This window comes from Grus americana, chromosome 1 (assembly GCF_028858705.1).
Source record: "Grus americana isolate bGruAme1 chromosome 1, bGruAme1.mat, whole genome shotgun sequence".
NCBI classification, from domain to species: Eukaryota; Metazoa; Chordata; class Aves; order Gruiformes; family Gruidae; genus Grus; species Grus americana.
The window spans coordinates 95,400,886-95,428,247 of NC_072852.1; the positions used below are offsets into that span (position 1 = coordinate 95,400,886).

The 27,362-nt window shown below is 39.2% G+C and overlaps 2 protein-coding genes across 3 annotated transcripts; one reads left to right on the forward strand and one right to left on the reverse strand.

Annotated features, from left to right (window-relative positions):
- Positions 1 to 2,623: 2,623 nt before the first annotated feature.
- Positions 2,624 to 6,769, reverse strand: RPL24 (ribosomal protein L24). The gene is made up of 6 exons (XM_054812642.1): positions 6,540 to 6,769; positions 6,340 to 6,415; positions 4,945 to 5,055; positions 3,794 to 3,930; positions 3,325 to 3,388; positions 2,624 to 2,754 (listed from the first exon to the last, which is right to left on the reverse strand). The coding sequence occupies exons 1-6, from the start codon at positions 6,542 to 6,544 to the stop codon at positions 2,674 to 2,676; spliced, it is 474 nt and encodes a 157-aa protein (XP_054668617.1). The 5' UTR covers positions 6,545 to 6,769; the 3' UTR covers positions 2,624 to 2,673.
- Positions 6,770 to 6,787: 18 nt separating this feature from the next.
- CEP97 (centrosomal protein 97) lies at positions 6,788 to 26,920 on the forward strand. 2 transcript variants are annotated; one of them, XM_054812640.1, is made up of 11 exons: positions 6,788 to 6,969; positions 10,407 to 10,549; positions 11,888 to 12,046; positions 12,452 to 12,553; positions 13,127 to 13,240; positions 14,213 to 14,379; positions 15,645 to 15,809; positions 17,601 to 17,734; positions 18,250 to 18,988; positions 20,057 to 20,132; positions 20,863 to 26,920. In XM_054812640.1, exons 1-11 carry the CDS (start codon positions 6,915 to 6,917, stop codon positions 21,571 to 21,573), a joined length of 2,565 nt encoding a protein of 854 aa, XP_054668615.1. In that variant the 5' UTR covers positions 6,788 to 6,914; the 3' UTR covers positions 21,574 to 26,920. The 2 variants fall into 2 exon arrangements, with proteins under 2 accessions (XP_054668615.1, XP_054668614.1); XM_054812639.1 differs by lacking the exon at positions 6,788 to 6,969 and adding an exon at positions 8,078 to 8,670.
- Positions 26,921 to 27,362: the final 442 nt, after the last annotated feature.

Sequence of the window (27,362 nt, forward strand, 5' to 3'; positions counted from 1 at the left end):
GACATTGAGGCTACATCTGGGTGTGTTGAGTATGCTCTTTTTCGTTTATAAAAGGAAAGAAAGAAAATATTTTAAACGCCAACTTCTGTTTTATCTTGTCCAAGTTCTGACCTGATTTTTACACCCGTAACAGAGACATGAAACGTAGGAGCCCAGGGAGGAGCATAGCCAGCAGTGACCCTTCCTTTGTGCTTAGTACTTTCAAGACAGCGTCTGGAGTACCATCATCCCCCCAAATGCAGATACAGACTGGATGGAGCAAGTCTGGCAGAAGGCCACAAAGATGGTAATGGCTCACAGCATGAAGGGTGAAGCTGAGACAGGCGTTTTCAGCCTTAAAAAGGTGAAGGTTTTGTGAGGACCTTCTTGTCCACACCTACCTCACCAGAGGACACAGAGAAGATGGAGGCAAGCTCCCTCAGGGTTGCATAGCAATAGGCAACAGCCACAGGTTAGAACGCAGGAAATCCTAGTTACATATAAGGATTTTTAAATTTTTTTTTAAGCCATGGTGGTAGTCAAATACTGGAACTTAGGCTGTCCTAAGAGGTTATGGAACCTCTGTCTTTGGAGTTGTTTCAGACTCACCTGGATACACCTCTGAGCAACCTGATCTAAATAGACATGCTTTGGACTAGATGACTACTGGAAGTCCTTTTCAACCTAAATTATTCTATGGGTCTATGAAAAACTTAAGTGCTCTATTTTTAGTGATACTTATAAGGATCAATTATGTTGTATTAGGTAAACACAAGGACTTGAATTTATTAATTTCCATGTTAATTCATTGCATAATATCTTTGAGCTGAATAGCACATAATTACACCAGGTTAAGGCCCTGCTTTGAACAGCCTACCTCACTCACTTGAAGCATACCTTGTGAGAGGAGTAACCTGATGGGTTGTTACTCTACTCCATCTCACCGCATCAGTCAGAACTCATGAATAAACAGCAAGAGTAATCTTAAAGCATTTCTGTGCACCTCTGCTGTAACACCAGGCAGCCAAAGCCTGCAAACTTCAAAGCATTAACAAATATTGACTAATTAGTCATATCTGACAATCAATTCCTATATATAATTAACAGTATTTTAAGCAAATTTTAAATGCTCACCTTCACTTTCAGCTGTTTAGCTGAAAACTTTCACAAGCATGCATGCAGTGTACCAGATGCTTTCTACAAGACACTGATATAATCAGGATTTTATGTAGTCATCACTAGCATAGGTAACTTTCAGTGGTGTTTTCAGCCTTCAGTTTTAAATTATTAAAAATTCCTTTCCCTGTAGCAATAAGCAGTTTTCCTTCCCCTCTTTCCCCCTCTAGTTTCTGGCTCCTTTTTCAAGTGCGTTGACCAGTTTAAAAGCCTTCAATTTAATTCTAAACATGACTACCTCCTATGCTTTTTAACAGCAAAAAGCATAATTGTTTGGAAGATAATGGTGCAAATTCCCCTAATGTCATCAAGCTAGACCTATTTTAAATGGGTTGCAACCTTCATCCAGACCTGTATCTATTTTATTAATAAACCCAAACCAAAGTATGATATAATTCAAAATATAACCCAATTGCCTGTTACAGCCATAGTGTTTTTGAAGTCCAAAAGAACTGCAGGAAGCAAAACTGTGAAAAGACAGCTGCTTCTTGACTAGTGTAGAAGATAAAGCAAGCCCTCAAAACAAACAGGTATGAAGATGTGGCATCAATAAATTGAGAAGTATCTGATCCAGAAAATAGAAAAGGTTCGTATTCTGCTATGCTTCTAGTAAGTCAGAGGACAGTCTACACAGTATAATTACTGTGTAATTATTACTGAAGTAGCCAGATGAATACTTAACATAATTTAACAAATGGCCACTCCCTCTAGGGATGGGAAGGTGGGGAATTACTAAGGGAACCCCTATCTGCATTCCGGAAGTTAAATAGGAACCTAAATGGGCTTGAAGTAATTGTATACCATCAGCTGCATTTGAGGCTCATTCAACTTGTTACCAGCATTGCAAGTGCTGCTAACTGGATCGTAATTGCAGAAGAATGGCCATAGTGGGTCAAGAAATCCATTTAGCTTACTGAATGAGTGCAAGGCAGGACCTTTACAGCCATCCTTTTCCTGACAACAGCTTCCAGCAATCCATGGTTTTGTTACTTCCTGACCCAGGAGCTGCATTGAACCTTTGCGTGTAACAGCCATGCGATACATGAAGCCATCCGTTCCCTTTTTTCAACCTTTTATCCTCTCCAACAGTGCATTCCACAACACAAGTAGTGCATCATCCTTTTTAAGTGTCTTAGAGGGTACTGCTTCACGCACCCCTTTAATTTGCATCTCTGAACTTAGAAGCCTCTTTTTATGCCACCTGACATAAATGCAGAATAAACTTGTACTTGTGTGCTGTTTTGTCCTTCAGGAAAGAACAGCTTCTCAAACATCAGCTCCATCTTCCCTGCCACCTGGGTCATTCCTTAAAGACTTAGGAAATGTGTGCTAATACAGCAGATTATCTAAGAAACCAAATGTTTCATGGCAAGATGATGTTTATCAGTCTGCAAAACCAGACATGGTTATTTCATAGATTAACTCTCTTCAGTATATCTCCCAACAGTTGAAGAGAATATGGCACAAGTTATGGATATTAGTCAGATGTTTATTCAGCATGACTAACAGTTTTGAAAGTTAGCGCTTTCCACCAACACGGGGAGCAGAAACCTTCACTGGTTTCACAATCTTCTGCTTAGGTGCTGCTTTTGTAGGAGCCTGTGGAGAAATAATAAAGTATGAGCAAAGAGAAGCAATTTATCTGCAGTCCTGAAAGTGTCTATGTATTTAAGATTCTTGACAGAAATTGGGCAATTTAAATCAATTAGATTAGAATTACAATCTATCAGATTAGAATCATGTTAATAGATTCTTACACACATACCACTGTAAGCCTACAGCATGTATGACACCAACAGATGGGATTAATTCATAAGTAATAATTAAATAGATGCTAGCATTCATCAGTACATTGTTACCAAGTTCCTAGATAGTGAAGATGTCACATCCAGACAAGTTTTTAGTGATTAAGAGTCTCTGACATAAGGCCAGAAAGTTGTTTACTGTAATACTTATTTCTTCTGTAAAAAAAGGTTCATTCTATTCAGCTGTTTGGGTGCGTTTAGCTTTTGTACTAAAGTTTGGTCAAGGTGCTTCTAGATCAAAATAGATAAGCAAATGCTTCTTCCAAACACAAATGGGAATTTCCAATTAAGCGCTGCAATAGAATGTTGTCTTGCAACACTGTATATTCCATTTCATGATTTTTGTCCACCTATTGCAGCTTACCTTTGCAGCAGAAACAGCCGTTTTCTTGGTTGCCTGCTTAGCCTTCTTGGCTTCTTTTGCAGCCCTGTTAATTCACAGAAAAAGAGGAACAGTTATTTGTGTCTGCCATTCACTGTTTCTTTGTCTTGGCACTGTAAGAGCTCCCTAAGATCAAGAAAGGAATGTATTTCAGGTTTATCCTCTGCATTCAGTACCTTCTAGAGAGACTACGACAGAGACAGCAAAACTGTGTGCGACAAAAATGGAATTTTCACAAAGGGAGAGGGCAAGAAGAGACCCTTCTCTGCTGCTACTATCTCTTGCTCAGATTACTCAGTATTACCTCCAAATATACTGATTAAAAAAAACAAAGCACCAACAAAAAAGCTTATAAAACACAGAGCTCATCTAGAATTTAAGCTCGTGTATGAAAAGCATTATTAAACTTTGAAAAGCCTAGGATAGCTCCGTTTTATCTCTGATTTCTCACCTAATAGCTTGTTCCCTCTGCGCCTTTCGTACTTCGGGCTTCTGATTTCGTTTAGCCATAATCTCAGCTAAAGATGCGCCAGTGATAGCTCTCTGAAACTTAACAGCACGACGCGTGCGCTTCTTTTGTATCTCTTCCTAAAATGGCAGGAGATGGAGACAATTAGTATCACAAGACATTAAATAAAAGGCTAAAGACAATTATAGAAACAGGCTGCTATTAAGATTGAAGCTATTATAGAACTGTATGTAGAAGTAGAATTTTGCTCCTCACTTTGGAGGTACCTGATTTCCTGATTTGCCAAAGCAGATGAATAGCTAAAAAAGAACAATGTATTCTCCTTTGCAAAGCATAAAAAAAAATTTTGTAAGAATGTCAGAAGTTCAGCCTTCTGTAACTCCCAGAAAAAAAATGAGGGAGGGATAAAGTCTGCTTTGATGGAACATTCTGAAAGAAAGACACTTCCCAGCTGTTTCAAGCTGGATCATGGTGCTGGGCAGCAGTGTAAGCCATTGAGCATCAACTTTCCTTCTCCAAACTGGTAAAAACATTGACTTATAACAGATCTGTAAGCCTTTCTAAATGTTCTTTTGCTCTTTAAGTTTAAGCAAGAGCACTGAAAATACCTCATGCTATATTCCTTATTATCTTTTTCATGCAATGACAACTACATAGGAAAGACCTACTAAGTTACACCTCAAAGTTTTCAAGAAGGGTATATTAAAAGTTCCCCCACCCTTTAACGCCCAAATCATCTGTTTGGAACTATGACCCACTATATTTTCAGCTCTCTATGCTGTCATCATTCAGGAAGTTCACAAGTCTAAACTTTTAGAAAGTCTATATATTAAAGAGCATTACCCACTGTCTGTAAAACTAGTTTTTTAAAACATATGCTATTCACACAAGCATTGAAATCAACTGAACCTACTGTGATTCTGAGTGAACCCTCAAAGAAGTGATATAATACAAACGCAATGCTTTTGCTGAACTGGTTAGCTTTCAGACATAAAGCAACATTGGCCAGTCATCATCCTGGTTACATGGGTCATGCTTCTGTTAAGCACCAGCATACTGAAGTCACCTCTATTCTAACAGACTTTATCTTTTGATGGAAAACTTCAGAGCAGTGTTATTTGGTATATACTTACTGACTGCCCTTTCTTGTGTTTGCGCCTATACAGAACAGTCCAGTTGATTTGACGGGGGTTTCTCTTGGAAAGGAATGCAGACTCACATTTTGCATTCAAGAACTGAAAAACCTGGGAAGGTAAATTATTTTGTGTAAGCTTTGTTTCTATGAAAGGCATTATTACAGTTTACATTAACATACCAAGTAATTATTTGATTCAGTGTTTTTCAACAGTGATGCTTTTGTATTTCTTTACACAGCTCTGACAACCCAAAATCTTAGAACATAATTTATAAAATTTAAAGTTTGGAATTTTGTTCCATCAATTAAACTGATGTCTTGCAAGGCATTCCATTATAAGAAATTTTCCAGGCCTACTTTAGTTCTCTCACAATAAAGCCTACTGTTACAGTTTTTGTTTTCATAATACAACTAAGCAGCTTATTTTTACTGAGGAAAGCTCAAAGTACCACTTGCATCCACTGCTGCACTGCATTCTAGGTGCAGCATGAACAGCCATATCTAGCACCGTACTTTTCAAGTAACTACGTGCTTCCTGTAAGCGTGAGTCAAAAATTGGCATAAGGAACACACCAATATTCCACCCAACTCCTTCTTGTATAGTTACGCTAACCTTCTTGCCTAGAATAACAGGCAGAATTAGCAGGCTGATTTATTAAGAGCCATACAATTACATTTGAAGTATAAACAAATTCCCAGGAGAGCAACCGAGGATTCAGTCAGTCCATTTACTTTGCTATTATTTCACAGGAGATTCTGTACAGGAAGACTACTGTACTGGGATATCCAAAACCCAAACCCACTTTTTGTAGACAGCAATAGTGTATTTCTGACAGTCCTACCTGTTTGAGATATGACAGCCTGAAAAGGCTCCCCTCCCTATTTTATCCCAATGATCCATACACAAATTATTTGCAAATCCAGATGTTTGCTTGAGCAAATCCAAGCATTAGATACAGTATGTCTAAATAGTATTTTCTACACAACTTTGGTACTTTAGACCAGATGCTTTATGACACCCTTCCCAAATTACAACCTAAAACCCGACTCAAAATCCCAAAGCTACAGCGCAAGCACAGTTCTCCCGGGGACCGGGTCTGACGGTAGTCGCGACATCTGCACACCGACGGAAGCACCGCGATGCTATTCCCATACCGCTCAATAGGAACTGTTCAGGCAGACACTACCGCAACGCCACCGGAGACCCCGGGCAACACCGAGTTCCCCTCCGCGCCTCCAGTGCGAGGCCTTCGCTCCCCCCAGCGCCGCGCCAGCCTCTCTCTCAGGCCTACCGCCCCCTCCCTTCTGCAAGGCCCCCTCCTGCTCGTCCCTGCCGCTCAGCACCGCGGCTGCCCCCGCCCCGTTGAACTCGCCCTGGCCTCCCCGGCCTCACCTTGCCGTCGGTGCGGGCGTAGCGGCGCCCATGGCCCGGGTAGATCTTGTACCCGCTGAAGCTGCACAGCTCGACCCTGCGCGAGAGAGAAGAATTAGGGAAGAGAGCGCGTTAGCGAAGGAGGAAGGCGCGGCCCTCCGGCGGCATCCCCACAGCGGATGGCCCCGGATGAAGCGGCGGGGAGCCCCCAAGGCTCTTACTTCATGATGGCGGCAGCTCCGAAGCGGGCGGCGGCCGGGGTGAAGAGGAAGAGAGGATGACGGGAAACGGCGTTCTGTGCGCCGCGCGCAGCATGCCGGGACGGCTCCTCCCGCGCTGTGCCTGACGGGAGGGGATCGAGGCGGGGAGGGGAGCACAGCACAGCAGCTCCCCGGGTGGAAGGGTCTGCGGGGTCCCTGTGGGAGCGCTCACGCCGGCCGCGTTTTTCACTATTCGGTTAACATCCTACCGGGCGGTACCATATGTGGGACTTTCCTTCCTATCGGGAATAAAAGACACAATTTTCCCGTAGCGGAGCAAGGCAGCCAATCGGCGTTCGGCGCTTGGTTGCCTGGTGGCGACGGCAAGCGGGAAGCATGGCGGCGACGGGGGTTGCGGCTAGGACCGAGGCCGTCTCGCCGGCTGGAGGGGGTAAGGGGAGCACCGAAGGCCACGAGCCTACCAGGGGCTGCGCGGCCGGGTTGCAGGTGTTGGGGGCCGGCTGGGCGTTGCGCCGGCGGGGGTTTGTTTGGGTTTCCGCTGAGTGCCGGTGAGAGGCGAGGGCGCGCAGTGCACTGTGGGGGCTGTAGTACCCGGCCAGCTGTGTTCTTCCCGCGCCTGCGGGGTTCGGACTACAAGTCCCGAAAGCCCGTGCGGCCCTTGAGTGGGGCGCGGGGGTGCTCGGCTGAGGGGGCGCTGCGGCGGTGGGGGGGGGGGGGCGCAGGGTCGCGCCCCCTCCTTTTGAGGGCTCGGGGGCGGCTTGGCTGCTCCCCTCTTCGCACTCTGTGCTCTCCTCCTCGCCTGCGGCCGGCACCTGGGGTCCCCAAGCGGGGGTGGAAGCTGTCAGGATAACAGGGGGCGAGGAGAGCGTTGTCGATGCGGCTTCCCGCTCTGGGGCAGCCTGCCCTGAGGAGCGGGGGTCGCCGCCCAGCAGCGGGTTTGGCTCTGGGCATGGGAGGGAGGAAGGGGGCGCGGAGAGGGGTTGTCCATCCTGCTGAGGCCCGAGGCCCTAAGGAAGGATTTGCCCACTGCCTTGTAGAAGGTAGGGCAGGAGTTGAAGTAAGGCCTCTTTTTTCCAACAGTGGAGGGCAGAGAGGTCTTGGAAGGCAGGGCCCCCTCTGAGGGTGCACTTTCTTGCTTCCTGCCTCCGTCCAAAAGGATGGTGCGTTATAATAATGCAAGTCTGGCTTTGAAGGCTTAAGGGCCCAGTGAGTGAGCAGAGGCCTGAGCAAAAATTGTGAGCTTCTGAGGTCTAATAACGTACATAGCTGCCAAACGAGTAATCAGCAATTCTGAAACATTTTCCTGGGTACTGAGAGCCTGTTAGGAAAATCTCATTCCCAAAGTATTACACCAATGAGTCTTTATAGTATGAAATCATATTAACTTTGTTAAGATACATATATATAGTTCACGCTGTATACTGAATAGTCATGCTTAAGCAAGAAAACTAAAGTACCCCAGCTCATCACAAGGAGGAGAAGGACAGACCCCCTTGAAATAGGGACATTTGCTTCACTGAATCTTAAAGCTGCCCACAAAGGATAAAGGATAGCCCCAGATAACCAAGGTAGCGTCAGCATCCTAGTTTCTCTAACACCGCTGTGAAACCATCCCATTTTCTGGAATTGTAGATAAGTATCAAGACTGACTCCAGGGATGTCTAGGCCCATAGAGAAGCAGGTGGATGATGATGCCATAGAAATATAGTTTCTTTGTAAATGGTAGTGTGTGTGTGTGTTTTAAGTAGCAAATCACGTTGTACCTGAATGCTTGAAAAGTATAAGAACCGTGTGTAAAACCACATTCCAGGTGCCTCAGTTTGAATGAGACGCCTCATGTGCATGCATAAAAGGATTACTTTTGTAATTCTGTACTGTGGGTCCTAGCCTCCCTCCTTGGTCAGTGTGGGCTGTAACAAGCCCTTGCATAAATGGGCCGATGCAAAATTTCTCTGTTTAGTTAAAGTAACCAAGTGGTTGCAGAGGTGGTTACTTAAGTGAGAAACATGCAGTATCTTTTCCCTGAACATGCAAAGACAGGAGTTTGACAATTTCTGGTACTGCTGGCTCTGCATTGCCACTCTTCAGAGCTCTTCAGGTGGCTGTGGATTTGAGAAGCAATGGAAATGTAGTAAGTGACATCAGAGATGCTTCTTAGAAAAGCATATTGTCTTGTTGACAACATGGTACACAAAAAATGTTTGTCTCCATCCTTAGCATAACTACAGCCTAAAAACCTGCAAACTCTAAGAATATTAATACATAGTGCATGTTGGGGTAAGAATACTCTCCTGGAACATGCAGCTGAAAAAGGCAGCATTATTTACTGAGCAGATAGTAAGAGAAGAGGAAACACTAGAATGGTGTATGTATGTAAAACACACAGCAGAGGCTTAATGTCTGAACATTATTATTAGCAGGTGTCACAGTGAGTACCCAATGATTCAAGTTCCCTGTAGATGGCAAGTGTTTTCCTTTAAACTTTATATAATAACAGTTTTTGCATGAAACATTTTAGTTGTGTGTTCTATTAATTAAATGATATGCTAGGCTATTTACAATTTGCTCCTGCCCAAATGTCAGCAGTACTATAGTATGGCAATATGAATGGGTTCTTTGTTCTGACTTTTCACTAGGTACTTTGTTGGAGTATGGGACACTTAGCCTGTCAATACAGTTTGGGGACACCAGCACCAAAATCCCAAGGCAAGATGTACTCGGGGATTTGGCCAGTGAAGTCCTGGAGTGGAATCTTTGGCTCTGAATTAGACACATGCCCTACCCAATAAGTTAAGACAGTTAAATACTTAAGATTAGGTTTTGCAGTGGCCAAACTGCTAAAAGGGAGTATGTCTTAAAATATCTGAGGAAGTTTTGAAGGGAGGGTTGAATCTTAAGTTTGTTTCTTCTCTGAAATTTAAGCATCCAACTGCTGACAACAGAGAGGTGTCAGTTTTGGTTTCACAGGCTGAAACCGCTGCTTCAAGTTTGCACCTGGAGTGCACTTTTAAAAAAAAAAAAAGTGTACGCTAATAATATTTTTCCTTTGAAAAACAGAGAGGGAAAAAGGAAGAAAACTGCAGGCTTTTATTCAACGGTCTAGCTTTTTGAAGACTTGTTCATGATAAGGCTGTTTATTTTCCTCTGACTGAGGACTAATCACATGGGTATTTCACATTTGCGAGTTAAGTGCCCTAATCTTCAAGTACTGTAGTAAGGTGTTTGATGGAGCTCTACAGGAAGGTAAAGTTTGTAGGTTTGCATCATCAGGTTTCCCACACAAGGAAGGATGTTGCTTATCCTTTTTCCAGACTCCTCCCCTCTTTAAATTGTTTTTTAGTGACAGGTATGGTTGCTGTGAGTGTATAGAGTGTGATTCTACAGATGTGTGCTAGGCATGTTCTGGGTTTGTCTACACGCAGGAATTTAGATAGAGTGCCTACACATAGGTAGTTGTCAAGCTGCTCAAAACTTGAAATCTTTGAAGAATTTAAAAATTTAGGGGCTTTTGAAATTTGGGGTTTTGAGGATCACACCTTTAAATTTAGCTACTGATATTTTGCCCTGCTGCCCACTTCAGAGGCTCTGTTACTGACTTTACCAGAATTCTACCAGAATTCTTTATAGGATGGGGTCTGGAATCCTTATCTTCCAGTAACTGGATCAGTTACTCTAATGTGTTTGGTCTGAAGCAATGTGCTTCAGTTTTGCATGGAAAAGAAAGTTAATTTGTATTTGCAAATTAGCTGCATGCATTATAAAACAAATGTGTTTATCTTGCTTTGCTTTTTCAGTATATGTTCTCATATAGAAATTGTTGACTTGGGACTTTTTTTTCCCTTTTTTTCTTCTCCTTTTTCTTCTAAGGTTTGGTAGTGAACTGGTCAGGTCAAGGATTGCAAAAACTGGGTCCGACCTTACCCTGTGATGCTGATACTCACACTCTGATACTGGACAAAAACCAGATAATTAAATTGGAACACTTGGAGAAATGCAGGAATCTGATGCAGGTCAGTGTTACCTGACTTGAATTTGCTATGAAATAATGGTACTGTGATGCCAGTTAAAATACTTCTGCTTTAAGGCCATAGTATGTTATTGAAGTAAGTTAGCACTTACTGTCTTCACAGGAAGATAAGCAATGGCTAACTAAAATAGAAGGCTTTGTTTTCAGTGTAGCTCTACAGCTGACAGTGGGAGAGGCTGTTTTGCTGGTTACCTAGGTAACTAAAAATTAACTAAATAAATTCTAATGGAGGAAGGGGAGATCATAAGAACACTTAGAAAAGTCACTGGTAAGCCAAATTTTGATACTTGATAGCTTTTGAATTCTTGAGCTTTGTAACCTTAAAATTAACTTTGTTTTACCTTTCCTCTGTGTGATTGTAAACATGCAGACTTACATACGGGACTCTAGTCTCCATTTGGGTTTCAGAACTCTTCACAGAGGAAGCGGATTAGTAGCCTTAATTTACAAGAACAAAAAAAAGAAAGCCATGTGGATTAGCTTAAAATAGAAATAGCAGATAAAAAAAAAGTTAAGTGGGAGGGATCTATGTAGTCTTGTTAACATATCAATTCATGGAGGCCCTGATGGTGCTAGTGCTTATCCTTAATTTTAATACTAGCAGCAGTCCATTTAAGTTCATGAGGGTATTAGTGATAACAATGTTAAGCCTATGCATGGTGCTTGCAAAAATCAGAGTATTAATGCCTCCAGGACAAAGCTGTACAAGTCCATGTTAATTACTGCTGAAAGTGCCTCCAGATAGACTTGAAGTCACCAAATAGCTTCTAGAGACAGGCTAAACTGTGGCAGAAGAACTTGTTTCTACAACAAACCTTCACCAGTCTGCCAGCTTGGTAGTCATGTTATTAATGTGTATGTCTAATCAGGATTTATCCTTTAAAAAGCTTGTGACTTATGGGCCTGTTAGCATTGGACCTTTCTGAGAATTGTGAAATATATTTTGTCCTCTGCCATATTGATAGTAAGTATGATTTTTACACCAGGAATGGTGCAACAATTTGCACAATGATTTGGCAATTCTGATTTTAAAATCTTACTTTCATATGACACGATTCCTCATTCATTATCCTTTATTTAGCTGTTGCTAGGAGGATTTCCTCTTAAGTTTGCAGAGTGAGTTGTGAAGACTACTTTCTTTGATCAGTAACTTATTTCCTGGCTCTTGCAGTTTTTTGTGTCTGTGTTATTTGCTTGGAAATGGAATATGTAGATTGAAGAAGTTCCTGTTGGATTAGATTTTTAACCACTAAAAATAAAAGCCTATTATGTCTGTACAGTGTAATAGTTAAAACTGTTTCTTTTGTATGTCAATCTGCAGCTCTCTGTAGCCAACAATCGTTTGGTGCGAATGATGGGTGTAGCAAAACTGACTAAGCTCCGGGTGCTAAACTTGCCTCATAATAGTATTGGTTATGTGGAAGGGCTGAAGGATTTGGTGCACCTGGAATGGCTGAACTTGGCAGGAAATAACCTTAAGGTAAAGCATTTAGTCTTCATAAAATTTCCGGAATCTAGTGTTGTAGAAATTTGGAAAATGCTGCAAAGAAATCTGAATATGTTTCTGGTTTTGATTGGAACAAATGCTGAAGTTTTGCATCTACTGGTTTGTGAAATAGAAGAGGGCAATTCTTCTGGACAAGAATTTTCTAGGAAAAAAATAAAAGGTTTGATATCAAAATGTAACAACAATTGGGAAATAGTCCCCAAAATAGGAAAAGAATTATCATCTTTAAAATGAAACTGTGTAAAAACATGGGCTTTGTTTTGGGTTACTTATCCAGTGTTTTTTAGCTTTCAAAACAATTTATAATCATTGATACCTAGTTTTATTTAATGACTAAGGAAGAGTTACTGTGAGTAATTGACTTCTTTATTTTTGTAGGCCATTGAACAAATCAATTCCTGTCTATCTCTTCAGCATCTTGATTTGTCAGACAATAACATAGCTCAATTAGGCGATCTCTCCAAGCTTACGTCGCTGAAGGTAGATGCTATTTTATCTCTGGTTTTGTTACATTCTTTGCATAAAGAAATTTGCTTTGAAAATTGCTGCCTTTTAAAGCATTCATTATTCATACACTAGCTCTTAAAGTATTTTAATTAATCACTATAATTTCTGGAGGAAAACATGTAAGAATTCTTTTCCTTGTTTTCAAGTTGTAGGAACTGAGGCAGTGATTTTTCCATAACCATTCTAATGAGTTTGATAAAGATAACATGGTGAGATCTTGTTCATAGCTCTTGATTCTCTTGTCTCATGTCATGAATCAAAACAAAATATAGTGTTAACTCTTTCAGCATGAACACTGCAGAGAAAAGAATGTTTCTAAATATGTTTTTTCTAACCATGACTACAGTTCTGCATTTTAAAATGCAAAGATTTTGCTCTAAAATATAAAAATTAGTTTTCCCTTCTGCAATAAACAAAAATAATTTTGATGATATCAGAAAGCCTCAATTGTAGTTCTTTTGTGTATATTGTGCAGGTATTGCCTGAACAAAAAATATGAGGGTTTTGATCAAACGTACATTTCATCACTCTATTTTTATTTTATAGACTCTCTTGCTACATGGAAATATTATAACTTCACTTCGCACTGCCCCTGTTTGCCTACCTCAGAATCTGACTGTTTTTTCTTTGGCAGAAAATGAAATCAGAGACTTAAATGAGGTAAGATATAGAAGATACATCACCTTGTCTTTAGGTAGACTGAAAGCAGCTAATGGGATAATTCTTTTGAGGATGTGACTGAAAATGGGCTCTCTTCTTTAAAACAACCCATGTTGATAGAAGTAACTTTTAATAGTTTATATGTTATACCTATACTTGCATTAGTTGCACATGCTAGGTGATACCTTTTACAATTTGTCCTTGAAGGAAACTTTGCCTTTTTTATTTTATGTTTTTATATTATTCAAGGATGTCAGAAGTATACTTTAAGGACTAAAATTCATAGAGAGCTTTTCATGATTGAAGGTTGAAAGCTGAGCTGATTAGCTGCTGCAGAGGGCTTCTGCAGCTGCTGTGTTTAGAACAGAGGTTTGAATTGTGCTTCTTGTAACTAAACGCTTTTGGGCCCGTATCTTATTTTATCTATTTCTCAAATGATATATGAAAGAAATAAATATTCTACCTGTGACTTTTGTCTCTATTTTTGGTGTGGTTTTGTTTTGGGTTTTTTTTTTTTTTTTAGTATAAGTAGCAGCCAAAACTATCTGTTTGACTTCCATGTTGGAAGGAAAATCTTATTTTGGTAATACATTTTTCTTCAAAGCAGGACAGTGTTTCTCCAGCTTTTTGGCTTGCCTTTTTCTTTTTTTTTTTGGTCAAAATCTCAAAGCTTGTTGTAGTGAACTGGAATCTTAGAAATACCATACTTTTCTGTACGTAAAGCCTCATTCCCAGATTTCAAGAGAAGGTAATACTTTCTAAGGGCTGTAGTTCTTACAGGAGAATTAATGGGAAAATGGCAGCTGTTGATAGATCTTTTGCAGATGCTCATGTTCAAAAAACGAATGTGATTTTCATTGTACTTGTAATTATTTGTGTGAGATGTCTATCTGTAACTAGGAGAAATGTGGTACATTCTGTAAGCATTTAATGGGTTCTGTTCAGTTAACAAATATATCTTGTTTTCTCGAGGTTTCTTTCCTGGCCTCTCTTTGTCAATTGGAACAGTTGTCCATTATGAACAATCCTTGTGTGATGGCCACACCTTCCATCCCTGGCTTTGACTACAGGCCATATATTGTCAGCTGGTGTCTGAACCTTAAAGTTCTTGACGGATATGTGATTTCTCAGAAGGAGAGGTGACATAATAGTATTAAATCTCTGAAATTATTAAATAAAGTTTGGCTAAGCTGAAATTGCATTTTTATATAATAAAAAAATGGAAAAGTGTTAATGATCTGAAATTCTCTTTGTCTTGCTAATGGCCATATGAGATAGAGGCCAATTAACAGTGTTACTTTTGCTAAATTTTTCATCTGCTACACTGGAATTATTATGTAAGATCACAAGTTTATTTAAGTAGAAGTATAAAGTTAAGTTTCTGTTTTGTTACTCAACTCACAGTAGCACTTCTACAAAGCAAGACTGTGGTAGCAATTTATCAATCGTCTGTTATCCCTTCCAAGCTTACAGCCCGTTTGACTTTGCAGAATGAGACAATCGGCAGATATTAAAGCTATTGTCTTTGGGAAAGCTCAAACGTGCCCTTTTATAAAGGGCTTGACTTGCATGTGCATTTCTAGATCTGGCATTTTTTTGTATCAATTAGTCAAATATTATTTTGGTCAAATCACTTGTATCATTGTGGTCATTATATCACTATGATATCTGTATGACAGTAGAGATGTCTTCTTAAAGTACTTTATATCAGAGCAGTCCAAGCATAAATATTATCCAGTATAAACGCATTCTAGTCCAATATGTTAACATATTCCAGGACATTAATGCCTTTTTTTCCCTGTTACTAAAATAAAAAGCTGCCTTTTTGGTTAAAGGTAAACCAATCCTGTTTTCATTTCATCACAACATATTATGACTTTCCCAAAAAGTTGCCTGTAAGAATTCTAGATATTTTTTTTTCATGACGAATGGGTTTTTCTCTATTAACTGTATTATTATATATACACACATTATATTAAATATTCTCAGGTTGAAGATAATTTCATTTAAAAACAGATTTCCATTGTTGAATACTTTCAGCAAGATTAGCTCCCTATGGCTATTCTGCATGTTTGTGTGAACTTTTCTGTTTCTGTGAAAACTTTGCTGATAATTTCATTGACACAAATGTGTTTTCAGTGGTCAAAGACTACATGCAGATAAAGCAGAGACTGCACAGTGTTGGTCAGAGGTTTTTTTGTTTCATTGATGCTTATGTGACAGAATACTTTATTCATTATCCTGGTAATGAAATGCCCAGTTCCTCTGGGCACTGCTCATGTTCCAAGTTTTGATTAGATTTATAGATTAACTCTTAGGTACCCATTAGAACAACAGTAATCGAAGGAGAATTAGGGGGTTTATGCCATGCATTAATGGTGACCATTTTCCCCCTTCCTAACAGTTTGAAAGCAGAATGGCTCTACAGTCAAGGTAAAGGAAGATCGTATCGACCTGGGCAGCATGTTCAGCTGGTCCAGTACTTGGCTACTGTTTGTCCTCTTATATCTACATACGGTCTCCAGACTGAAGAGGATGCCAAACTAGAAAAAATACTGAGTAAGCAAAGGTGAGAACTTCTTGTTTCTCTGTTGTTAGAGAATGTGATTGAGAACATAATGATATATTGTCTTATGTGTTAGATATAATAACGTTTCCTTTTAAGTATTGCTAAGCAACAGTGAGTGCTGGAGATAGGAAGAGTCGTGGAGGTACAGGATGTGTTCTAGAGGGGAACGAGAGGCAAAACAGCAGCAGGAGTGTTTTCCTGCTTGCTGGGCCACCTAGGTGCAAATTTTCTGTATTTTTCAGTCTATGCTCTGTAGGACATTGAAGGTGATTTGTGTTAGGATTGTGATTAAAATAAACTACCCACTGAGATTTTTTTGCCACAGAGAAAGTGAGGAAAACCTCAAAAAGGAGCTTAGATTAACTTTTGTTCTAATTGTAAATGAAGAATATTGTGGTACACTGAATTAGCCACTGTGGTACAGTGAATTAGCCACTTTTTTTGTTGTTAGCGTGTCCTTTCTTGGCTTTAAAGTTAAGGTTGTCCTTTGAGGTACACTGTTCCCAGTGATGCACTTGGTGATCTCTGTATCTGGCACCTTGGGTCTGTCAGCAGAGGCCTCTGTAGAGCCTGCTGGTTCTGCCAGGGGTAGCCGGTTTGCTAAGTTCTATGCAAATAGATCAGGAGAGTTACTGTGGTGCACTTTCCTCCCATGAAAAGCTGAACTAATTGGGATTAAAAGCCAGAAAACGTTACAATACAGGTATTCCTGTTCCCCAGGACTTACTGACAAACTTTTTTTGCAGAAAGATCAGAGCAGAAGACTCAGCTCAAAGGAACAGGCTATGTTAGTGGCATAGTGTGGGTAGAAAGTTGGGCAACAAAAGCCTTGTGGTAAGCAGAAGGACGGCATCTCATCAAAAGGGATGGAAACCTGGGAGCATCTGGAAGGAGCTACTGTATACTTTGTCAGTGTAGGTTGATCTGCAGGAGGAAATTACAGAAATGTTAGGGCCATTTCAGAGGAGAAGGTACAATAAAAGCATATTGACATTGGAATTTCCAGCTAAGTGCTCTGACATTCACGTGATGTTTCTGGGGAAAATTCAGGAAGTTGGCTTGCAAAACATAACTCTTTAAAAATTAAAAAAAAAAAACAAACCCGAACCAACAAACAAAACAAAACCTCACCAAAAAAAAGACCCCACCCATATATATACACACACGCACATATATAGATGATTTTTAAGGCAGTTTGACTTTCTGATGTCTACTTGATGATCTTTGAATTTAGCTGGGCTGAAACAACCTGTGTGTTTTCTCAGTTTGTAAAGGATGATTTTACATTTGTGACAATGTTTGTTGATTTGTATTAGGATTTTGTCCCTTTAGTAACACGGATACCTTTTCCTTGATTCAGTCATTTTCAAGTATAAAAGACACTCCCTCCATTCCTCAAACTCCTCTGTGCATACAAACATAATGTATCCTGCAGCAGACACTTAAGACATCTGCAGTCCTTCTTTGTGTGTAGAAATTCTTCATGGTTTTCAGTCTATAGGCAGAATTGCATGTTGGATTTTTTCCTTTTCTTTTTTTTTTTTTATACATGTACATGTAATGAAGAAAAAGAGGCAGGAGGAAGGGGAACAGGAGCAGTCTGTGCAATCCCCTACTTTGTGAGTAGTCCTGTTAGTGTCTTGTAGGTGTAGGGGTCTGCAGAACTAGGCTCTTGTTTTAGAATGGTTTGATCACTTTGATTACTTGAAAGTAGTTTATAGTTTCTTTTAGATGCCTTCTGTACCAAAAAAGCTTAAAAGAAATATAAAATCTGTTGAACTTTGTGCTTAGGCTCCACCAGAGGCAGTTGATGCATCAAAACCAAAACGAAGGACCACCTACATCTTCTACTCCCAACAAAATGCTGCCAGTTACTTATGAACACAGCAGTCCAGCCCAGCCACCGCAGATAGTTCTTGAAAGTGGTAAGAAGCTAATCTGCACCTGTGATCTACCCTGTGGAAATAAGTATATATTTTTTTTAACATGTTATCTTTGTGGAGAGAATTTCAGAACAAAGCTCTGTTATTATTTTATTCTATTGATTTATTTTGTTTTGTTTTTTGAGATTTACAACTGAAGTTATACTTTGTTTTCTAGAAATACATTCCATGCTTGTTCATGTCTTGAAATGCTAGTAAGATTGTTAGGTGAAAAGCACAGTCCAACAAACTGAAGAGTTATCTGATAAAAGTGTAACTTCTCCAAGAAGGGGCAGTTTGTGCAATTTACTGTACCCAGTATTTGCCAAGTTTGTGGATGTTACTGTGATGAGTAGTTATTGTTCTTATTGTTATATAGAAGTAATGCTTATCATTACTGGCATTTTAGATCTTCTTACACACCCAGGTTCTAACTATCTAAACCAAATTGTGAAATAAAAGAAGATACGTTACTGAAATATTATGACACTTTTGAATATGGCTTTCTGCCTGTCTAGAACCTATCATCCAGAAGAATTCTTGGGTTGGACCAAGTACAAACGATGATCATTCCTATGCAGTAAAGAACACTTTTCTTCTTGAAAGAAGTTTTCGCAAGGAGCTATACCTTGAAGATATACAGACAGATGAAGACAAACTAAACAGCAGCCTTTTATCCTCAGAGTCTACTTTCATGCCAGTTGCTTCAGGATTGTCTCCAGTGTCTCCTACTTCAGACCTGAAGCTACATGGAATCAATTTGGGCCTAGAAGATGATGATACAGTGATTGAATGTGTAAGCGATATTAATAGCAGAGAAACAGCTAACAAGCAAGAAGCTTCATGTATTACAGGAGAGCACTCCAGCAGAAGAGTGGGAAGCATGGAATCTCAAGAGGATATGCTGTTGACCTCTGATCCAGTAACAGCGAGCCTGATGGCTAATAATAGCAACTCTTCAGCATCTTCTGACGACCAAGTTCTGCATAGTCACCCCAGCACCTCAGTAGGTGCTGAATCGGGAGTTACAACTCTCTGTCTTGACCAGAGGGCAGGAGAAAGTTCTGATGCATTAGCTGTTGCTGATCAAGGCGCAGGTGAACTACAAAGAATGACTAAAGCAGCTACCAAGCTTCAAGCCTGCTGGAGAGGATTTTATACGAGGAACTACCATCCCAGAGCCAAGGAAGTGCGGTATGAAATTCGGCTAAACAGAATGCAGGAGCATATAATTTGCTTAACTGATGAAATAGAAAAGTAAGTTCAGGTCATGCTGCCTATTTTAAAATCTGAATGAATATAACTAGATATAACTGGGTCTTGATATAACTACTCACTGTAGAACCTAGCATCGGTAATAGAAAACTGTGATTACAGTAGAGGATTGCTTCCTTTAAGATAAGCACAGTTATGCACATCGCTGTTCATGTTCTCAAAGTGCCTTCTATGAGTGGGTTGGATTAGAATAAATTTTTCTGTTCCTTTATTAGCAGGACTTGCATGTTTCACTGCATAACCAAAATAGAAATTGCTAAGTGTGATATTTTTTTTTCGCTTGTCTCCTAGCAGTTACAGAGTCTGAAAATGAAGCGTCTGTATTGAGAGTCATTCCTCTGTTATTGATTTATTGATGAAAAGAAGGATTCTCTCTCTGTCTTGCATGATACAATTTTAAAATGCAGTTCTGTGCTTGATTCTGGGTTTTTGATCCTATGAATCCACGTTTTGGGGGAGATCATTATCAAAGTCTCTCAATTTGTAAGATATAGATTGCAGAGTTAGTTAATACCTTTCAGGATCAGCCTGGGAACTGGTGGTCTGACAGGCTCTTTTCTGTCACTATCACAAGTGACAAAAGTTCTGTGAATCAAGTTGAGCCCTCAGTGAACCCCTAGAAATTCTCAATTCTTACACATCTTGCCCGCATCCAAGTGATATCAGCGGGGAGAGCATAATTTGAAATGAAGAAGCACTATTTTGGGGTTTGCTTTTTTTTTGTGTGTGTGTGCAGGAAAAAGAAGCACATCTACTTAAAATGAAGAGCTCAGGTTCAGCTTACAAAAAGACACTTAAAGTATTAGCAAGTCAATAAATGTGCTGCAGCAAAAGGAAGAAGAATCTTTAATGTAACTCTGAAAAAGAAACTTGAAGTCAGCAGCTGGATATTGATCGCAAGCCAGACTGCAGTAATGTCTTAACATTAGGCTCTGTTGTATCTTTCAAGAGTGCTGCTATATAAATAGGCATTTTTATGTATTCTTGTTGATCTTGTTACCCAAATGTTCCTTATTTAAGCTGCATAAATTTGGATGTGTGTTCTTGCAGACTAAGAAAAGAAAGAGAGGAAGATAAGATTCAGAGGCTTGTACAGGAGGAAGCTGTCAGATTTCTTTGGAACCAGGTAAATAGTTTTAATTCTCTTATTTTTCTGCTTACATATGAATGTGAAAGGCATTATTTCATACTGTAGATCCTGAAGAGGTAGTCAATATGGTTCACTTTTTCCAATGATGATTTAGGTGGCTTATTAGAATCTGATTGCCATCTAGTTTGCTATGCTGGTATTCTGGTGGAAAGTAACATTCAGAAGTATTAGCACAATAACACTGGTTTTGTTACCAAAGGCTAAATTATGGGCTGATGAGAGAAGGAGGGCAAAATGCAAGGGAAGCTAAATAAATATAGCAGAAGTGCGAAACATGATGTGACAGCTTGACACCATTTCATTTGCCCTGAGCATCTCGCAGTGTTGCTTGTGAGCAACTCATTTCTAAAGCAGAAAAGTTTTATTAATACATCTTCTAATAAGGTATTCTTCAAAAACATAAGACCGATTGTTTTCTGAAGCGTAAGATAAAGGTTCCGTATCCTTTCTATTTTCAAGAGCAGGTTCCTTTTTCTTCAGGTATTTGAACTGGGAGGCTTGTGTGCTCTGTCAGTGTTGGGCATCTAGGTTTAAAACCCATTATTTAACAGTGGGAAGAACATATTTTCCCTAAAGGTATAGCAAACCTTTTGTTAGTTCACTTGGTCTTAAGTTTTATACTAAATTTTTGTTGCAAGAAATACTCTAGAAACCAAAGTACTTTCTTAATTGCATTTCATAATGAAATCCTCTCTATACTTTACAGGTTAAATCCCTTCAACAATGGCAGCTTTCAGTGACACAAAATGTAGGTGCCACTTGGCAACCTGGGATCCCTTCAGCTGGTACTTTCTGTCCATCCGAGCCATCTACTCGATCATCCGCGCTTGAGCAAGAAACCCCACCAGCTGTTAGTTCTGCTTGGTTAGTTCCAGCTAGTGATGTTCTTCAGGAAAAGTCTTTGTTGCAGTTCCCAGATTCTGGTTTTCATTCTTCCATGGCTGATCAGACTCATGCCAGTGACTTTTGTAGCTCTGAAAAGAGTTTAACAGAAGGGACTGAGAGCTCTCTTTCAATGGAAACTGTCAAACAATGTGGCCATTCTGTTTCATCATATTCCTCAGATGTAGAGGATGGCTGTGGGGAATGTGGGCAAAGTAAAGAGAGTAATGAGCAGGACAACGGACTAATACAGCAGTATTTGGAATCTGTTCAGCAGCTGGAAGAGGCTGATGAAGGAACACATTGCAATGATGAAACAGACGGTAGCTGGCCGCCGATCGCTGTTTCAGCAGAAAGCCAAGATTCTTCATTTGACGCTGTCTCTGTAGACCTCCCTCAAGATACATCTTCCCCTGCCCGCAGTGAAATCAGTCAGGCACCAGAAAGCTGCAAACTGAATTCAGGAATGGTAGAAGGGAAGCAAACGGACTGCGATTCTTCATTTCAGATGCTGCATGTTGGGATAGCTGTATAGTAGGCTCAGTTTCACAAAGGCCTAGGGATTCCATTTCACTTTCCTTTCTCTTTCTTTTTTCCATTTGTATAAAACTGATTTTTCATGTGTGCTGTTTTAGACTTTGACTCATGTTACCAATTATTGTTTTCATTATTATTTTATTGATGTTGCTGAGAACTGACACTAACTATGCTAATTTGAAATCAGCAAAATTCTCAGTGACAGTCATTATGCACTTTATTTTCAAACATAAAACCGATATCCTAATACCTGGCTTCCATTAAATTAATTCTGAAGATTGGGCATGTTGTTGGGGAGCATGTTTGCTGTAAATTCACTGTGGTGAATGTGTTAGTAAGTCTTTGAATTTTTTTCTAAAAAGCAGGATTGAGTTCTTACTTTGCAAAGAGAAGGAAACAATATGGGAAGAAACGGGGTCAATATAGGCAGCGTGTGCGTGTATGGATACAACCTAATGAGAAAGATGAAAGTAGTTGCCTTTCGGACTTCTTTTGACTTTAACAAGAGTAGTTTGGTTAGTGTTTCAAAGCTGCATTCCATGAAACCAGTGTCCAAGTCAGTAACTTCTTTTTGTCATTTACTTGAAGCTACTGGCTAGGAATTAGGTCATTTATATACACACTGAAACAAGGACTTACAGGATTCAGACCTTAGGGAGCTTCAAACAAACTTTGACCTTTGTTTGCCCTGGGGTTGAATTTCCCTGCTTTCTCAGGTAAGACTCAAAGTGTAACCAGTAGCAGCCTTTACTAAATAAGAATTTCAAAAGGGCATGTGAAATTCTTCAGCAGCAAACTTGGTGACGTGTGTTTTGCCTCCAAAAGGATGGTAATGTCATTTTGGGATTTGGATCTGCATGGCTTTCAAGACATTAGTGCGTTTGATGGATCACAACTACTTCTATCTACAGGTATAAATATTAAAAGCAAATGCCATGACTTAAAACTATTTCTTGACATCTCTGTTGGGTTTTTTGTTTATTTTTATTTTTTTCTCTGTATGCCTAGTATTTGACATTCTAATTAGATGTGGATAAAAAGCTGTATTTCTTCCCTGTTGGCAAATGTGCTAATTTACCTAGGCTATGCTTTCCACTTAAACACTGGGTAAGCAGTAGGGTTTCTATCTTGCCTAGCCGTCGCCATACTGGTTTTTTTAATGGAAAAAGATCAGGTATCTTAGTGTACTGCAAAAGTGGCAAGGGAAATCTGTTTTGCCATGTGATTTGTGATGGACACTAGTAAAATAAAAGTTGATGTTGTGACTTCTAGGGGTCAGTTCAGTTTGCTAATACTGCATTTTGCAATGTGTACTGGAAGGCCAGTGTTTCACTAGTTTGCTAATATTAATTTCTCAAATATAAAGACACATGCATATTATAATTCTGTGTAGCCATAGGTTAACTTCTGGTGCTATGGTGTCATTAAAATCAACTAGTACTGTTTTAAAGTGACTCTTATGGCCCTATTACCATGTAAAATAATTTAAATTTTGTAAACGCTTTGGTTGCTTGTCTACTTTTAGGTTCTGAGCTGAAATTTACCACTACTCAGGAGTTTGGCATGAGGCCAGTATCCGCTTGAGGCCTCAAAATAGCCTTTATTTAGGACATAAATGGTGTATTGGCCTTGTACCAGACATCTGCCCAGTGGTGAAGTTCACCTTGGAAGAATAAAGCTTGCCTCTGTGTAAAGAGTAGCCATCATCTCTTTTTCCCCACCCCCCAAAAGAATAAGTTCTAGGGCACTAACTTCTCCAAAGTGCCGTCATTGCAGTCAAGCTGACATTTGACTGTGCCTTGCATACATGACAGTGTTTTAAAAAAAAAAACCAAAACCAAACCAAAAAACAATGGAGGCGGTAGATTCTTAATGTGCTATCTTTCTAACTCAGTCTACTTACAGCATGTTTGTAGCATAACCATATTCATAATTAGATCTTAGAGCATGAGTGTGCTTGGGTATTGAAAGTGGTACAGGCGTATTAATGTATCACAGCATCTAATTAACTGTGCAAAGAAATGTGTAGTCTACGTGATCATACCCTTGTCATCTGAAGGTTCTCAACTTGGATTTAAATCTGCCATGCTTGGAGATCTCTGCAGTTCATAGGATTTGACGGTCAATCTGTTATAAAAAAAGATCTTGTGTAAACCTTTAAAGAGACTTTCTTTGAGGTTTGAGAGAGAAATTATTTCTGTCTGTGAAACAGTTGTTGGACTGTACACTCTGGAGGCAGTGGTTAGGTGTAATAAAACAATAAGTTCTCTTTTGTGGCAGGGTGCTGTATTAACGTACTTACTGAAGACACCGAGGGATCATATATATTTTGCTATTTTCTATTACTGTCACTTTTACTGCAGAATTAGAGGAGAAACAACTTTAATTTTGGAGGTGTCAAAGGGGGAAAACCTGGTGAAACTTTTTCATGGAAACCCTAGGTGTTTCTTGACATTTCCCCTGTTATTAGGGCTTGCAAACAGAAACACAAGATGACTTATTTTAACTAATGCCTAGGTTAATTGTTGGCTTTTTTAAACTTGTATATCCAAGAGTGATTTCATGAAGGTACAGCAAAGTGTGTACTGACACATAATCAGCTTTAACTTACTCTTTTGAGGAAGCTGAGAAATATGAAAGACTTTTTTTCTGATGTTCTGAAAAGTATCTTGCATGTGTAGAAGATGAGTTGCCTAAATATACAGAAATCATAAAGAATGGTGAAGTTTTGGATTAGTTTTTACAGGGTTAAATGTAATTAGTTTGTATATACACAAAATATTTTCATCCTGACTATTAAAATACATACAGAGAAAGACATAATGGGAGATAGAGTGGAAAAATAACAAATCAAACTGGATGCATATTTTAAAATGGTTTCTTTCAGTCTGTTTTGAGCTTTCAAAGAATCATGATATGGAAATACCGTAGTTTAATATATGGCTTAACATTTACTCTTCTTTGTGTAAGTTTTCTTAATCTAGGTATGTAATATTGTTTTCCCCAGATAGGGATGCACAGCTCCCTTCGGAGATGATGGGAATTTCATAAAGGAATCTGAAAGCCTAATATATGAAAATCCATGTCTGAAATTTTCCTGTATTAATATTTTATGTCTTACAGCATTTTCCTTTTGCAAGGCTTCATATTCACCAGAAGAATGTACTTTGCAGAAGGAAAAGCTTGCCTGTTGTATTTTATCCTGGACTGATCCTCCAGTGTTGATGGAAGAGATTACTAATGGTTATTTGTCAGGCAATGTTGTCAGCTCTGCCGTGAGTACAGTTTAAGTGCTTCTTTAATTTGCTTTAGCAAAATCAGTTAAATATAGCTCAGACTAACTATTTAAACTATGCCACACAGCTAGTTTTGCCCCAAATGAGATGGTTGGCACATGCAAACCTCTTTCAGCCAGTCTCTGGCAGAAATCATCCTTTTCCTCCTTTTCTGAAGATAGGGTACAAGGGGGAAGGTGGGAATGCATTTATCTGTGTTTTCAGGTTTGGTCTGTGATAGCAATCAGAAAAGAGTTGGTGTTACCACTTCAATTTTTTTCCAGTTGTTTCTATAGTTTACATGCTTCAATCTTTCATGTACTCAAGAATGTAATTTTTCTACTGTGTGTAATATTTGATAGACACTGTTCTAGATGGTATTTCGAAAGGGAGAATATCCTGAAAGCAGTCCTGTTCATATTTTATATTTCAAGGGGTTTTTTAAGATACTTGGATTGCGTTGATTTCTCTCTGTTAGATAACTTCTTTATAAAAGAAAACCACAAGGCAATGCCTCATTAATGAAAGTAAGTACACTTCTCTTTCTGCCACCTTCTATGAACTGACCTAATGGTCACAACTCTTTAGTACCTAAAGCTGTAATTTAAATGAATGGCAGATTTAGCTGCTGAGTGAAAGCAGCAACTCTAATGTGGGTTTTTTTGTGGTGACTATTCCTGTGTGGTGCTATTTCGTAAAAAAGGATGTGTTGCAAGGATGGAATTTTTAAAACGTGCTGAACATTGGCCTCACTCTGCTTTCACTTCCTTAAAAGAAGCAGGGTCATGCTTAAGTTGAGTCCTTGTGAACTGGCTGTCTAAATTGGGATTTTATCGTATTTACACCTCCAGAAGTGTTCTTATTGCCACAAAGCGAGAAGGCATTAAGACAGCAAATTTTATTTTGTTGCTTCTAAAACACAGATATCTTTCAGCAAATACTTGAGAAAGTCTTTGTTAAACTAAATTGCAGAAGCTTAACCATTTGTTTATAGTTAAGTTCCTTAAACTACCATAGATTCTACTATTTGCATGCAGCAAATTAAATAATGCACTTAGCAGCCAGTCTATCTGTATATAAAAACCAAGTTTGGTTCTTTTTCTGAATAATGTTGTATGTCATTGAGCTTGCAAATTGTTTCTGTTTTTTATGAATTTGTATATATTGTCTGAAGAACGCTAATCTTAATTTCTACTTGTAGTAGGTTGTTTGATGAACAAAAATGGAAGATAAATTCCTTTGAGACTACCTGGGTACTTTTTACTGGACTTGAAGTTACAGTGTGTCTCATACAGATACACTTTTTCCTGAGAGGATAGAAATGTAGCATTTAGTGGAGACTGACTGTACGACAATAAGAACTGGTCAGTTCCCCTGCTTTTAGCTACTGGAAAAGAGACTTTTTTTCTGTTGTATTAACTCCTCCCCCCCCCCCCCCCCCCCCCCCCCGAGGACTGTGCCACCCAAATAAGTAAGCATCAAATACACATGAAGTCTTTTAAAAAGTTTTCTTTCCTAGTTACTGTTTGGGTTTTTTTTCCCCCCAGTTTGGCTTTCTAGGACAAGTTACTGAAAGACACTTGCTTTCTATATGTCTGCTAAACAGTTGGGACTTTCTGTCTATTTTTAAATGCTTTCTTTATGTCAGCAATGCAAAAAAACACAGGATCCTTTTCTTGCAAAAGCATAAAACAGTATTTATCAAGAAAGGTGCTTTATCTCTTGGAAAGTGCCATGCCAAATTTTATTGTATAAAAGCTCTCAATAACAAACTTCTTTTCTGGCTTCATTACATTTATAAGTATATGGGCCAAATTAACTTGTAGCATAATTCTACTGAACTAAATTTTGTTGAGGCTTTCACAGTAATATTCTACCTCTAAACTAGAATTTGAAAAAAAAAACAAAACCAAAACCCAACAATTAGGCATTGATGTATCTTTCTACTTCTCACTATTTTCTGTGAAAAATGGTGGGTGGTTAAATTGGTACAGTTCGTATATTTTCTATAAGTGTTGACATTTCTGGATTTATTGTTTCTTAAATATTTTGTTTGTACCTCTGAGTTTTGACTTTTAAATAAATGATTTGTACATTTATTGAAAATGTTAATTTGTACTTGATCCTTCATCTTACAGCTAATAGTCATTGTCATACCATTGGAGGGCTATTTTGGAGATGAAAAGTTTAGCAATACAAAACAGTGATGGCAAGCTAACCATTTGCATTGATGACTTGGTACAGCTGAGGCATCTAATGGCCCGCTGTTTCAGTGGTAAAGACAGTAGGAGTGTGGTAGGGTACTCGAAACCTATGTACCAATTGATTAGTAGATGCCACTGAAATTGGTATTCATGCCCTGAATACCTTTGTTTCTGTCATTGGTCCTCACTTTCATGTTCTTAATTTCCTACTGTGTTTAAATTTAAAAGATGTGGCAGTATTCTGTACAGAGCTTTTGAGAAAGAGAATTAAGGCTATGGGCTTATCAAGAGAAACACAATTGCAAAGC

What these genes read in the sequence shown, in the direction of transcription:
- RPL24 (XM_054812642.1), bottom strand. An exon ending in AACACAAGAAAGGGCAGTCA is followed by an intron (nt 3,931 to 4,944) that starts GTAAGTATATAC and finishes CTGCCATTTTAG; the next exon opens with GAAGAGATACAAAAGAAGCG. An exon ending in CAGAGGGAACAAGCTATTAG is followed by an intron (nt 3,389 to 3,793) that starts GTGAGAAATCAG and finishes GTGAATTAACAG; the next exon opens with GGCTGCAAAAGAAGCCAAGA.
- CEP97 (XM_054812639.1), top strand. Translation starts at nt 8,568, where the DNA reads ATGCAAAGACAGGAGTTTGACAATTTCTGGTACTGCTGGCTCTGCATT. An exon ending in GTGATTTCTCAGAAGGAGAG is followed by an intron (nt 14,380 to 15,644) that starts GTGACATAATAG and finishes CCTTCCTAACAG; the next exon opens with TTTGAAAGCAGAATGGCTCT. An exon ending in AAAATACTGAGTAAGCAAAG is followed by an intron (nt 15,810 to 17,600) that starts GTGAGAACTTCT and finishes CTTTGTGCTTAG; the next exon opens with GCTCCACCAGAGGCAGTTGA.